The sequence below is a fragment of the Balaenoptera acutorostrata genome, chromosome 20 (genome assembly GCF_949987535.1).
Source record: "Balaenoptera acutorostrata chromosome 20, mBalAcu1.1, whole genome shotgun sequence".
In the NCBI taxonomy this organism is placed as follows: Eukaryota; Metazoa; Chordata; class Mammalia; order Artiodactyla; family Balaenopteridae; genus Balaenoptera; species Balaenoptera acutorostrata.
This window is the reverse complement of record NC_080083.1, coordinates 51,421,635-51,436,781: the sequence shown is the minus strand read 5'-3', so window position 1 is coordinate 51,436,781 and position 15,147 is coordinate 51,421,635. Positions and strand designations below refer to the sequence as shown.

The 15,147-nt window shown below is 51.7% G+C and overlaps 1 protein-coding gene across 6 annotated transcripts in view; it reads right to left on the bottom strand.

Annotated features, from left to right (window-relative positions):
- The window catches only part of CSNK1D (casein kinase 1 delta), a 37,322-nt gene extending 24,015 nt beyond the window's left edge, over window positions 1-13,307 (bottom strand). Inside the window, exons 1-3 of one of the 6 annotated variants that reach the window (XM_057536703.1) lie at window positions 12,931-13,307; window positions 7,259-7,306; window positions 6,370-6,480 (exon numbers count right to left, since the gene is read on the bottom strand). In XM_057536703.1, the coding sequence (XP_057392686.1) occupies window positions 6,370-6,480; window positions 7,259-7,306; window positions 12,931-13,006 (235 nt within the window). In that variant the 5' untranslated portion in view covers window positions 13,007-13,307. The remainder of the gene's footprint in view (window positions 1-6,369; window positions 6,481-7,258; window positions 7,307-12,930) is intronic. The other 5 variants (XM_057536704.1, XM_057536706.1, XM_057536705.1 and 2 more) reach the window with 5 other exon arrangements.
- Window positions 13,308-15,147: the final 1,840 nt, after the last annotated feature.

Genomic DNA, 15,147 nt, shown 5'->3' with positions numbered 1-15,147 from the left:
AGGGGACCCGGGCTCTATCCCTGGTTAGGGAACTAGATCCCGCATACCGCAACTAAAAGATCCCACAGGCCGCAACTAAAAGATCCCGCATGCGGCAATGAGGATCCCACGTGCCACAACTAAGACCCGGCACAGCCAAATAAATAAATAAGTATTAAAAAAAAAAATCCTTGGGTAGAGAAAAGCAAGGGGGGCCTTCTATGTAGAAAGGGAGGTTGGGAGACCAAGCAGGGGAAGATGAATGTATCTCGAAGTCACTCAGGAGCTTTTGTGCAAGTGCAAGAAATTTCTGTCAAAGTGGCCACATGATTGTTTAACAGGAAACAGAAATATAACTCCATGCTCACGGCTAGACACCAAAGCTTTGTTTGAAATGCTGAACTTACGAGGAAGGAGGAGTCTGTCCTCTCCTGTTCCCCTCCCCTTGCTCCTGAACTACAGGAGACTAAGCCCTGGGGCCTGGAGAACAAAGACTCAGTGGCTGACTCTGCCAGGCCAGCACTTCCTTTCCCACTCGCCAAGTCCTGTCACACATGTTGGCCCTTTCCCTCCCTTTTCCCTGTCAAATGCAATGAATAAAGACTTACTCATACTGAGGGGAAAAAAGAATTACATTTCCTAACTGACCGTTATCGGTGTAATGAAAGGAACTGATTTTATCCTTTGATCTTAAGCTATCTGGCTCAATGCTCTAACTTGTCTTGTGGGTTTCCTATGTAGGAAGTTAAATCACGCGCAAATAAGTTTTGTTTCTTCCTTCTCCATCCTTTAAATTTTAAAATTCTTTAAAATTTCTTCCTTCTGTGCTAGCTTCTGTGCTAGCTGAGACGCCCCATGACACACTGGAGAGAAATGGTAATGGCGAGGCTGAAGATGGTGTGGATCCAACAGGAGCGCCGAGGCTGTGCAGGCAGGAAGGTAAATGTGCCACACCACCTGGGAACACATCCCTGTGGCCTGGGTGCCACCCTGCAGGCCGAGCACCTGCCTGCTTCACGGAAAGCAATTCCACTAACAGGCTTTGCACCAGACGTGGGGGAGGGAGTCATTGCGGCACCATCCTTAAGAGCAAAACACTAGAAGCCAGCCAGCGCTCCTCAACACAGGGAGGACTGTTTATGGAGACACAAGAGTCTATAAACAACAATGAAACCCATCAAACCACAACTGTGTCAAACATGGAAGAACCTCAGGAACACAGTGGATCAAAAAAGAAAGTCGTAGAACACACACGGCAAGACTGTACTACTCATATTCAAAAGCGTATGAACTGGGACGACAAGGGGCGTGGACTTGCCACTCGTCTGCTCTGATGGTCTGTTTCACTGGCAGCACCTTTCTTCTTACTGGCAACACCAACGCACCTCATCACCCTAAGATAAGACACAACAGAAGCAGGGTGCTCCTATTCTCAGTTCTCTGGCCAGAAAAGCAGGATGGTGTGTAGCCTGCTTCATCCTAAGCAGACTGTCTGTAAACTAAGTGCTGAGGCCCCAGGCAGAAATCAGCTCAAAAGCCATTCACAAGAACAATTCCGCCGCCTGTGCACAGACTGCTGCTCTGTAACCTCAGACATCTGATGCAGTGAGACCAGGAAGCTAAAAATGCACCTGTGCCGCCAGAGTGCTGCTCCTGGGGCCGGGGAAGGACATGCGAGGCTATAGGTCAGACACACAGCCACCAGAGTGCTGCCCTGTGTCCAGGCGACCAGTCATGCCAGGGACACCCAGCTGCCCCTGCCCACATGCCCTTAATATGGGAAATGGGTCACTTGGACTCTTATGTGCAGCTCTGAACACTTGATACTTTTTCCCTCATCGAGTCCAAAGATACCAAAACATATGCTTGGGGGTGGAAAATGAGGGAGAGTGCTAGCTAAATGCTTTCTATTTGATTTGCGGGAAGTTTCAATATAAATATGGGGACTCAGTATTAACGCAAATACAATTTTTCATGAAGTGTTTGGCAATTCAACCTTAAAACAATTGTAAATACAATGGTCAAATGTTTCTGGACAACGTCATTAGATTTTTAAAAACAAATTTCTTGCAGGATGATGAAGAATCAAAACTTTAAAAACAAACTAGGCGGGACTTCCCTGGTGGTCCAGTGGCTAAGACTCTGAGTTCCCAATGCAGGGGGCCCGGGTCTGATCCCTGGTCAGGGAACTAGATCCCACACACTGCAACTAAAGATCTTGCGCACCGAAACTAAAAGATCTCGCATACTGCAACAAAGATCCCATCTGCCGCAACTGAAACTCGGCGCAACCAAATAAATAAATAAATATTAAAAAAATAAAAAGAAACTAGGCAAGGGCATGCGGAGACAGGCTTTGGGCAGCTGCAGAGAGGGCGCCCTGGGGTGGGCACACAGGTGACGAGGGCCGTCCTGCTCCCTCTCTCAAGAAGGTGGGAGTTCTGGGGGTTCACTTTAGTATTCTTGATAGCCACGAGCTACATATGTTCTTAAGTACTGTAAAACATTTCATAGCAAAAAGACCGTGATTGTCTCAAATACACTGCGGGAACTGGACAGGCACATGAGATGAGAGAGAGTGAACTCGGGTGAAGCTGCCTGTTTCTACTCACTGGTGGCCCCACAGCCACATTGCTGGTGGCATCCACCCACCCTCAGCGCAGAGTTCCCACCCTCACCCCTGGCCTGGATTCTCTGATACAAAGGGCCCACACTGCTGTCCCACACCCGCCATGAACCTTGACCAGAAGCAGCTGTGAACTAAACAAAGGATCTCCACTTGGAGTTTCCCGAAGGAGGACATGGTCTAAAGACACTTTGTGGGGTTATCAGGATTGGGAAGCGCAGCCTCAGCCTTAGCCTTAGCCTCTAGGTTCTGCCTGGCAGTCCACTCTGTTTTGATAAAAACTTGGCGTCCACCCATGTCCTTCACTAACATAATTAACTTAAAATTATTTCTGCTATTTCAGGTTTTTTATCTATTGCTCCAACGAGACCTGGGGTACTTTCTTCTTCTTCTTCTTTTTTTAAAGGTATTTTTTAAAAAGTTATTTATTTATTTATTTTTGGCTGCGCTGGGTCTTTGTTGCTGTGCGCAGGCTTCTCATTGCAGTGGCTTCTCTTGTTGCAGAGCACAGACTCTAGGCGCCCGGGCTTCAGGAGTTGTGGCTCATGGGCTCTGGAGCACAGGCTCGGTATTTGTGGCGCATGGGCTTAGTTGCTCCGCGGCACATGGGATCTTCCCGGACCAGGGCTCGAACCTGTGTCCCCTGCACTGGCAGGCGGATTCTTAACCACTGCTCCACCAGGGAAGCCCTGGGGCACGTTCTTGATCGTTGACCACCATGGAGGGCCACTGTGCAGGAGTGGCCTGGAAGCTACAATGCTCAAGTTCAAATCTGTGTCCTTTGGACACAGCCTCAGTTTCCTCATTTGTTACATGAGGCTGATGATATCTACTGCACATGACTGTGTGGCAGAGAACGTGCCCGCATGCTTAAAAATGCTCTTAACAATACCTGACACTAGCGTGTGTTTGTTTTTGTTTTTATTGAGTTAAAATTGGTATATAACATATTAGTTTCAAGTGTACCACACAATTCAATCTTTGTATACACTAATAAAAGGTGATCACCACAATAAGTCTGGTTATCAAATGTCACCATACAGCTGAATCCCTTCACCCATTTCATCCACCCCCAAAACATGTTTTTGTTTTTAATACTAACCCCTCCCCTAGGGGACCTGCGTGACCCAGCTCAGCAGCTGTCTCTAGCCAGGCACTGCAAGGCCACCATCATGAGGCAGCATCCCAGGCAACCCTGTACTACGAGCTAGAGAGGGCAAGGCAGGCCCTGGGCTTCGAGCTTTCTCCTACGATGCCGTCAATATCAACCACCTGCAACGAAGCCCAGAACTTAACATAAGAAGAGCCACGATCAGAGATGCACCCACATGAGATGGATGCAGAAGGCTGGTCAACAGCAGAGCTGTGAGGTTTCTGCGCAGAGCCGACCTCTATCTCCTCTGCCATCCCAGCTTTATCTTGGCTAGGACGAGCTCACAGAACAGTAGCAAGATGGTGCTCTCTGCTCTCCTGGAGAGAATCTGTTTTCTAAAAAAGAAATTTACACCTTGATAGTATTCACCAAGTGCGTATCTGAAACAGGAGTAAAACCTTACCTATGTGTGGGGAAGGGCCAGACAGGAGAAGATCTATTTCTGGAATCCCAGTGGGTTTCCAGGATCCTAGAGAAGGGGCGTGGGAAGACCAGGAGAGCAAGTGATCCTTTACGTCCTAAACCAGGGGGTCAAAACAGGAAGTGACGATGCACCCAGGGGCATTTAGTGGGGTCTGGAGACATTTCTGATCATCTTAACTTGGGGGCGGGGGGCTACGGGCACCTAGGATGCTGCTCCCTGTCCTCCACGCAGAAGACAGCTTCCACAACAAACGGCTATGCTTCTGAGGAGAGACCTTGTTCTAAACCAAATAAACTCCTTTCTGTTGAGTTTTTTTTTTTTTTGGCTGCGCCACAGGGCTTGCAGAATCTTAGTTCCCTGACCAGGGACTGAACCCATGCCCCTGGTAGTGAAAACACAGAGTTCTAACCACTGGACTGCCAGGGCATTCCCTCTGTTGAGTCTTTTTAAAAAATTATTCATTCATTTATTTCTTTTTGGCTGCGTTGGGTCTTCGTTGCTGCGTGTGGGCTTTCTCTAGCTGCGGCGAGCAGGGGCTACTACTCTTCGTTGCAGTGCGCAGGCTTCTCGTTGCGGTGGCTTCTCTTGTTGCGGAGCACGGGCTCTAGGCACGCGGGCTTCAGTAGTTGTGGCACACGGGCTCAGTAGCTGTAGCTCGCGGGCTCTAGAGTGCAGGCTCAGTAGTTGTGGCGCTCAGGCTTAGTTGCTCCGCGGCATGTGGGATCTTCCCAGACCAGGGGTCGAACCCGTGTCCCCTGCGTTGCCAGGCAGATTCTTAATCACTGAGCCACCAGGGAAGTCCCCCTCTGTTGAGTCTCAATCTACTACACCAGCTCCTCCCTGGGAGTCAGCTCTTCTTCCCTCCATCCCTGGGGGCCCAGCTTCCGAGTTCTCAGAGATGCTGCTCCTCAAACACACAAGCTTTTCAGTCAGAAGGTTGCATCCAACCCCCAGCACCAAGCTCCTCCCACCATGAAGGTCACAAACCAAGTCACCTCTTCCTACTCATCACCACCTTAAAAGCTGTGTAGACCATCCCCGATGCCTGAGAAGCCTGCTGAGAGCCGCCAGAGGACAGACACACTGGCAGGGTCCTCTGCCAATGTCTCCCTGGGCACAGGAGGGGCCAGAGAGTTTCCTCCCTATGTGCCACCTGAGAACCCACAGCCTGCTCTGGTCCCATAATGCCCAGGACAAGCGGCACTGGACACCCCCTTCTGCAGCCGTCTCATAGGACTGTTTGTGTTGCTTTAAGATATATCTGCTGCTAAAGAGACACCCTGTGCTACGTCAACTGAGATATGCTGGTTTCTGGTAGTAAGTAGCACAGATTAAACTGCTTTGTGAAGCAAAGATGTCAAGAAGTCACATCACCAGTCCTCCCTTTCCACCTGACCAAAGGACCAACACAGACTCTGAAGACAAGCTTTCTTTTGGCAAGGTGCCAAGAGCCTTCCCCACCGCCCCCCTCAACTATGAAAGTATCATGGGGGCTTCTGCTTCGAAGGGTATCCAAAAGGAAATAACACAGCTATTCTTCACACACGAAGCCCTGTCCCCAGAGAAAGCTCAAGACATTCAGGGCTGTGCCTGGGCTTCCTGAGCTCCTTGGGGAGCAGCACAGACACACCCTTCAAAATGCTGTGGTGTCTTCAGGACTCTGAGACCCCCAATAAAACCCCCTCCTGCTCCATTAGCCAAACAATCTCAAAGTCCAGAGAATTCTAAAAGGTAGACTCTGAAATCAGGATGGGCACTCTGATATCAGGTACCCTCAGGCCCAAGGGGAGGTTTCACAGAATGGGGACAGTAACTGAGCTAGAAGCGGTCTCACTCAGGAGAGTCTGCAGGGACCATCCCAAAGATGCGGGCATGACCAAGGCGGCACAGGAGGACCAGCAGCAAGCTCCAGGTGAGCGTTCACACAAGTCTGCATTCAAAGACACCAGTACGTAATATGAAACTAAGGAAGGGAATATTTATGCAAAAAGCATAAAATGATGTTTCTTTTTGTCGAGTGAGGCCCTCTGCAGGCCTCTCAGACAGTATCTGAAGGAAGCCACAGGATGGGGTCAAGGGTATGAACGCTTCTGCCCTTTTTCCTAATTAACCAGACTGTGATTCATGACATCTGCATTCTCCCTCATCAAACACCACCTTGATTTTCTTAACAGGTAAAGACCATACCTCCTCCCTGCATCATTTTGTAGATTTTGCTCTCAATGTGGAGCTGAGGGTGTTTGGTTTTGACACATTCAAGCTTGATGGCAACTTCTTCTCCTGCAGCAATGTCCGTACCTTGGCAAAGAAAGAAAATCACAAACGTTAATCGTTTGGTGTCTACCATCTCACCCAATGTTACAATACGCTGGAGAAACAATGAGTGCTATCTGAATCTTCCAAGGAGGACCAGGTGATGGATGCACTCCACTTTCTACTACAAGATGGTGTCAGTGGTAGATAAACCCCTGTGGGAAAATATCCTTATTTTCACTTTTTAAAACAGGAATATTTGATACGTATAGAAAAGTCTTATTTGGTATTACATCACTCACTTCCATATGGCTCTACTCTGATCACCAGGGGACCGAAAGACAGGGTATGCAGTTCTCTCCATAGGACCCCCATCTGGTCTGAACCTTCTCATCCAGCCTGTTGGTCAGCCCTGTATTCACCCACCCAAAGCCAGACCGTGGGGAGTCCCAGGGCAACACATTCCGTGTGGGCCCCATTTCTCCATGCTGCCTTGACAGGTCTCGGGTATGTGTGAGCCTCTCTCCAGAGGGGTGGCTGGGTTTCCACTGAACTCCCACATGGCCTCAGCCCATCCCAGTCCATGTGGCCCAGGTACCAAGCCGCATACAGCAGGGCCCTTCTCAAGGGGAGTCGGTTCCCAAGACATGGCAGGAGCCATCACTCAGCCATCACAGGCCAGGCCAGGCCCAGGGAGGCCCAGCACACCCCTCCCCTCTCAGGGACCAGAACATACTGTGTGTCTCCTACGGACACTGGAACAGGACTGGGCTCTGTTTTCAAAGCCCTAATCACATCTATGCAACGTGTACTTGTCACTCACCTTTTGCTAGTTTTCTGCTAAAACCGGCAATACATCTGCTCACACCTCCTGGTTACAGATCATGATTAAAGATTAGAGTTTTAACCTCAAGGTGCCGTCCTCTTCTTTACTACAATATGGACCTGCAAATGTGACAACCGCTATCCCTCCAGGCTTCACACACGAATGCTCCTGAGTTCCAATCTGACCCAAAGCTATGCTACAAGCCCTCCCTCAAGGAGCATTCACTGGAGAGAATGGGAAAAGCAGTCATTAGAAAGCACATACCTAGCTCTCCCCCTGCTTTCCTCACCAGTTCCTTCTAAGTATAAAGCACTTTAATCCTTCCCAGTAGTACGGTTATTTGTGAAGGAATTAACACTGGCTCCAGCAGCCCAGAAAGAACCCAGACCCATCCTGCTGGGCAAAGCAATGTTGCCAGTCCCTGGCGACTCAGTTTCCCTCACCATTTGAGTTCAGCAGGGAGACCAGCAGTCTGTTTCATGAGGGAGTTGTGGGATGAATGCATTACTGGTTACAGAGAATGTTAAGACTCTTGGATAAAAGGCAGAGTAAGGTCAGCAAGCATTAGAACAATGATGACCTGCAGGAGAGCTGTCTGCTGATATTCATGAACCCAGTAACTGTCCAAGAAGGACAGAGAAACTTTCTCCTCCAGTCTGCTCAGACAGCTGCTTGAGATGCGGCTGCTTCTAGCGGGCCTGGATCCAAAACCGGTCACCAATGCTGGGGTTCCATGGGAATAACCACCATCTGATCACTGCCAGTGACCATTCTAAATTTAAGAACTCCATTTACCATTCCACAAAGACTCCTGGGCACTCAGAAGAAAGACAGGTAATACATTTTGTTCTTCCTCCCTGAGGCTGGGATAATCTCTCTAGCTACAAGAGAAATTACTTCATTGTAAAACGTACTGTGCAAACGAAAAATGAACTCTGAGTTCCTGTGAGGACCTGGCACTCTGAACTGAACTCACCAGCCCATGAGGAACGGATGACTCACCTTACTAGTTACATCAACAACTCCCCCCACCCCAAAGCAGGAGCAGAGAAGCCTCTGATGATAGCACTCTTGCTCCTCCAACTATGTCAGCCCTGACACCTTTGCCAGGAGGCAGGTTCTCAGTGACAACACAGTCTGGGCCCACACAGGCTACCTACTGAAGTAGCACCTTCAAGAAGGCTGAGAACACTTCTGGTTCCACTGTACTGTGGCTGGTAAAGCTAATATCTGAGTCACCCTGCAGCAATGACAGTCTTGGGGACAAATGACCACAGGCAACTCTGGAACACAATATGAATTCCAGCCTCCCCCTGGATCACACCAGCAGATGGAGCCAGCCTCCCCCAGGATCACACCAGCAACAGAGCCAACATTCCCTAAGATCACACCAGCAACAGAGCTAACCTTCCCTAAGATCACACCAGCAAAGGAGCCCACTTCCCCCAGGATGACACCAGCAACAGAGCCAACTTCCCCTAAGATCACACCTGGAAACACAGCCCACTTCTCCTAAGATCACACCAGCAACAGAGCCAACCTTCCCTAAGATCACACCAGCAAAGGAGCCCACTTCCCCCAGGGTGACACCAGCAACAGAGCCAACTTCCCCTAAGATCACACCTGGAAACACAGCCCACTTCTCCGAAGATCACACCAGCAACAGAGCCAACCTCCCCCAGGATCACACTTGGAAACAGAGCCCACCTCCCCCAGGATCACACCTGGAAACAGAGCCCACTTCCCCCAGGATCACACCAGCAACAGAGCCAACCTCCCCCAGGATCACACTTGGAAACAGAGCCCACTTCCCCCAGGATCACACCAGCAACAGAGCCAGCCTCCCCCAGGACCACACCTGGAAACAGAACCGGCCCTCTACAGCATCACAGTTGTGAAGGTTACCCTGAGTCTGCTGACTCAAAGAGGAGAGGCTGGGTTCTCTGCCAAACAGACTTGAGGGCAGCATACACGCAGGCTGCCTCCTCTGAGAGGTCTTCACCACTGAGTGAAGCAGCAGCGCTTCAAGTTCTGGGTATTCCATGGGAACCAAACATGAGACCACTGAGCAAAACTGAGGTGGTCCACCACTGTAGCCCTGCAGTCCTGTCCCACCTCCCCTGGCTGACAGCAGCCCCTGTGCTCTACTGGCAGTGCTGCTCCAAGTCTTGTCCTCAAACTGCCACCAGTCCACAAGGGGACAAATACAGGACAGCGAGGAAGCACCCAGGAGCTCTGACAGCAACACGACATTGCTGCAACATTTTAATCCTATTTTACAAAAGTGCTGATCTGCCACAGAATGGAAATTACAAAACCTGGTCCTTCACAACAGGTAACTTTTAGAAGTACTTCTAGATGGGGAACAAAAATCTGAAAGATACTATTGAGCTCTGGGTTCCCGATTCAGAGCAAGTCAAAACCAAGTGGCACATCACGTTTACTCAGTGTCTGTTTATAGTGAGGTCTTTTATCACCCAACAACCTCAGCGCTTTTGTGCAGCTCCAGTGCCAGACAGGAGTTCCCCCTCACTAGACGAAGATGTTAGTCTATGTTTAGACACAGGCTAATGCCGGTCCTAGGAAAACAAAATTATGTCCCTCAAGTTGAGCAAAGGCAGATGATAAATGAACTTAACCCCAAGATTGACCCTGTCCTGGGACAAAAAGGTAACTCCCATTGATGACTGTCTTATCGACAAAGAAATAGGGAAAGGCCTCTGAACAGCAGGGCAAAGGGCACTCTCGCAGGGCAACCACTGACAAGGCAGCTGATGCGGTATCTAGAAACACTCAAGCCATCACCCTAAAGGACACAGGCACGTGACTACGAAAGCTGCGTACAGGCAACTGCTTTCCTCTCCTGGCCAGCCAGCCACCATTTTGGAACCCCTACTGTGTGCCAGACACCCTGCTAGGTGCCACTGAAGAGAATGAAAGTCAGCGAGGGGAAAAACATGAAAATCAAAAATATGAAGAGGTTACTAAGCTTTAGCTCCCCAAAAGCATTTGTGTATGTGATGAAGCCAAACCACACAGTCCACCTGGGTAACAGCTGGACAGATGAGGCCATCCTCTGATAAACTGACAGAGCAACAGGATCAAGTACAAATGCTAACAGCTGGCAGGAAGAAAACCTCCATTCTACCAAGCACGAATGGGGGGGCAGGGAGGAGGGTCCGAGGTACTGCCACCACCTATAGAAGACAAACATGGAACAAGAACAGAACTCCACGAGAACAGGGGGCTCACGCCGTTTGGGAAGGACTAGAATAACCTGCAGGGCACGCTGCCACGTGCTCATGTCAGCACAGCAGGCTGCTGGAAAGGGAGGCTAGCACTGGGCCTTCTTGGTCCATAAGGTACTCGGCAAGCTGAAGGACAGCTCTCTCTTCCCCCGGCTTCAAACGTCTGAAAGCACTAGAAAGTCCCCGGTGGAAATCCAAGACCTGAAACCCCACATTTAAACCAAGGTGAAGAAGGAGGAGTTAAGAGTGTTCTGACCTATAGCAAAATGACAGTAGTAGGAACAACTTTAACTGCTGTCACACTAGAATACGTAGAACATAACGACTTTTAAGATGAGGACCGAATTCCTCAACTAATGACTAGTTGCCTAACAAATAGAAAAAAAACATGGTACAGAAGACTCAATCCATCCCATGGTCTTTGGATCGGTCATCTTTGACCCTTAACTTCAGTATATAGTGAGCTTCCTCTGACCCACCTTTCCAGTCATATCTCAGTCTAACAAGACCACTTCACATTTCCTCAGTGGGGTAGCATGTAGCCTGAAGGGACCACCACATGGGCCAAGAGTCAATGCCGAATCGGTTGTACCCAACCCCACACAAGTAACTCTAAGTGTACTCCAGTGGGTGGGCCATGTGGGTACTCATAACTAGGGCGCAAGAGCCACAGTCTATCCATTTTATGATAAACATGAAGGAGGAAACTGAGGACAGACCCCTCTGGGACCGGTCAGCCGGTGTCTGGCTGGATCAAGCACCACTGGTGTGCCCAGCACAAAGTGAGGCCCACAGGACACAGTTGTGAATAAGCTTTCAGGGTCTCCCACAATACTCTCAACTTCTTTGTGAATGACTTGGTGACAACGTTCCACGATTTGATTGTCTGAACGCAGCTTCGGAAAGCAGAAAACCGTCTGGCAAGGTTTCAGACCACAGAACAAAAAGGTTCAAAATATCTACTTTTTCATATCTGTGTAAGGGTGGCTAATAGATTGGTTTTTCAGTACAGCTCCTAGATCCTAAGTTAAAACTTTTGCCAAAATCTATTGTTCTATAAATAAGGCAAACAGCTTGCATTTACCCAGCACTTTGCCTCCCAAAACACTGCTGAGAAGGCAACTACTGACTACTGGACATAAATATTTAAATAGTAAAATGCAAGTATCTCTAAAGTGCGTTTTACTCAGCAGGGCAGTAAAACACATACTGATGTGACAGGATTACACTGTAGGGTAAGGGTATCAAAAGCAATTATTAACTACCCTAAGTGTGGAATCCTCTTACGCCGTTAGCCCAGGAGGTCGTGCATCCTCTCTAGGTAACAAGAGGCAAGGATGGGGCGTTGAGCACACTTGGGACCATCTGAAAGGCATAACCAGAAGCATTACTGACATACAAATCTATTCCTGACCCTCCCTGACAAGTACACCAGCCAAAGAGAAACACCAGAGCGGGCTGCGCAAGCAGAGCATGTTCACCCCCAAACTTGCACAATGACAGTCCCTCTGCACATGCATCGCGGGCCAGGCTGGATGTCCCCAAATGCGGGGGTAGGGGTAACTTACACACAATTTCTCTGAGAAATGCTTATATTTTTAAAACTTCCAACTTTAAGACTCAAGCCAACCTTTTATCACACACATGCATGTGCGCATTCTTTCACCGTAAATCTGAAACAATCCAGAACATTCTAATCCCATTTTTTTCCAGTCTACCTGGAAAATTTTCATAGCAAAAGGACACACTCATGAGCAGAGCTTTGCCACTTTATTTGCCTCTAATTCTCCCAACACCCTAGCGCTTTGTCCCGAATCACCTGAATGTCATTCTCGTTTAAGCCGAGGTACTTAGTACAGAACTTGGATGCGCAACATATTCTCAACGACCACTCTACTGGCCCCCAGACGACCCTGCGCGCCACCTGCGGTCCACGGCCCAGACCCCGGGCCAGAGGGGCTGGTCAGCCGGGGCTGCATCGTCGCGAGGAGCGCCGAAGAAGCCTCGGCCAGCCCCGGACTCTACTCGTGCCCACCGCACGCGCGCAGGACGCGGGGGCCGCACTCGCCGACGGCCCTTTGTCTGCATGGAGGGACACCGGGAGCGGACACAAGGCGGGCGGGCCGAGCGGGTAGCGAGGGCCTAACCGAGGCTCCCGGCCGCTCCCCAAAGGCCGCAAGCGCACGCTGGTCAGGTGCCCTCGAGGGCGCGGGTCGGAAAGGCCGCAAGTTCCTGCCTGGGGAACTGGGAGGCCCGAACCGACGGGGACGCGGCTTACCGCCGCAGGCCGGAGGGGATGCCCGGGGCGGGGGCTGGGGTTGGGGCCGCCGGGGGCGGGGTCGCCAGGGAGGGGGCCGGAGCGGAACCGGGTCCGGGGGACGCCGGTTTGGGGCTGCCCATCCGCGGGGAAGGGCGCCTCACCGAGATAGATGTCTCCGAAGGAGCCGCTGCCGATCTTCCGGCCCAACCGGTACCTGTTCCCCACTCTGAGCTCCATGGCGGCGGCGGCGGCGCGACCGGTTCACTCCTGCCCTCCCGGCCGCTTCCTGGGTCTGAGCTCGGGGAGGCGGCGCCGCTGCTGCCGCTACTGCGGGTCCGGCTGCCGGCTCCGCCCCCCTCACGGCCCCGCTTTCACCATCGCTTTCCGGCCGCCCCGCCGCTCCCAACGCCTCAATACGGGACGGATGGGACAGTCCGAGCGCCGCCGCCCCTGCTCCGGCCCCTGCCCACCCCGCTTGCCCTCTCCCCGCCGCGGATGGACTCGGATCTCCCGGGCCTAAACCCCCTTCAGCTGCCGGAAGGAGCCGCCGCCATCGCGCTGTGATGTCACTTCCCCTAGCAACCCGGTGGGGCGGGGCCGCGCTGACCGAGGGGCGGGGCCGCGGCTTCGGCAACTGGCCGGCGGCGGGACCTCACAGCTCTAGGGGCGGGGCTAGGGCGGGGCCGGGGCCTCGGAAGACAGGCTGGGGCGGGGCGGGGCCGAGCAAGGCAGGGCAAGGCAGGGCAGGGCAGGGCAGGGCAGGGCGGGGCGGGGCGGGGCGGGGGGCCCCCGGCCCCCGCCCCCCGGCCCAGCGTTTTGTTTCATCCTTGCGACCCTCGGACGTCCGGGCCAGGCCAGATCTGCTTCTCTCCTTGCCCCCTGTTCCCCGCAGCAGTCCCGGGCCGATAGCCCCCTGCCTGGCCCCCTTCCGCATGCAGGACCCACGTGCTCTCTCGCAGGGTCTTCGTTTGTCCCCTCAGGTGTCTGGGAAGCCAGCGTCTCCTCGCGACAGGCCTGGGACAAGCACACAGGCAGTGCCCTTTGCTGGAGGGAGAGAGGAGAGAGAGCTTGTCCCTCCAGGCCCCAGACCCGCACGTTCGGGACTCTCCAGGAGGGGGCCGCCCTCCCCGCACCGGCGCCTGTGGGAAGTGACACAGGCCAGGCTACAGGGGACACAAGTGTGCACAGGTCTCTTGGGCTGGCCAGGGCGTGCACTGTGCGGTTCCCTTTCCACCCTATGAGCTAAGTCCCGGACCTACAGCACTCTCAAGCCTAAGACGGAAGGAGGAGCCGTCCTAGGGCCTGGTGTCAGACTGAAGGGTGAGGGTGATGCTACCACCTTTCAGAGGGTGAGGCCTGCATTGCCTGCCTCTCCAGTTCCATTGCCTGGAGACTGGATCAATGTTTTCATCTAGTCTGCCTTGGATCTTCAGAGAGGTGCCTGAACCAAGAAGGAACGACTTTCGTGTCGATGCTTCTCTAGGCCTATCTCCCACCCCAACCATAAAACAGGCTGTTAATACATATTTTTGGACAGCTAACAAACATACTACTCTGAGCACAGGGGTTACATAGAGGTGTGGGTGAGATAGCTGCCAGGGCCACCATTCAGGATCATCTTCCCTGGTTCCAGAGAAAGAAAGTGCCTGGTCTCTCCATTCACAAGTCTTCCCTCTCCACCACTCAGCCTCAGTAGTGCAGTTCCTGTTTGAAAATAGTTGGAGGTCAATTTGGGGGAGCGGTCATCAATTCCTGAGCATTACATAGCAGTGTGAAGACAGAAGGAGAGGCTGCAAGGCAAACCGTGATCAGCTGCTAATGAGTGGTGGGCAATTAGGAGCACCCCATGTCCATGCACAGTGGTTAGCCTAGTTTCTCAGTCTTAGGGTGTTGGGAAGATTTTTGCCAAACTAGTAAAACTAGCCTTGCTGGCAGAATATGCTAAGTGTCCAGTTTCCCCACGAGAGAAAGCCATGAATGGAGACTGAAAACAGAAAGGGGCTTGGCACCAGCTTCCTGGAAATACTGGACTGGTGACTTCCTTAGCTGCCCTGGACTGATCGCTGGTCAGCACTCCCCTACTGAGGCCTCGATGTCCTTTCTCAAAAAGAAACTGCAGCTCTTTGGGCTACCCCCAGGTCCCAGGGTTCTTCCTGCTTCTTTTTTTTCTCAGAATTGGTCAGGATAATCACATAGTCGTCCCCTGTGTGTGCCTCAGTTTCCCATTTGTGAAGCACCCTTGCAGGGCTAGGGCTTGTAGAGGCTGTACTATGACAGCTGCTTCCCCACTTCTGGCCGCTGGAGTGAGGGCTTGGTACACTCTCCAGAATTGCAATCCTCTCTGTGCTCATGTTCTGCTCTCTAGACCTGCTCTTGTG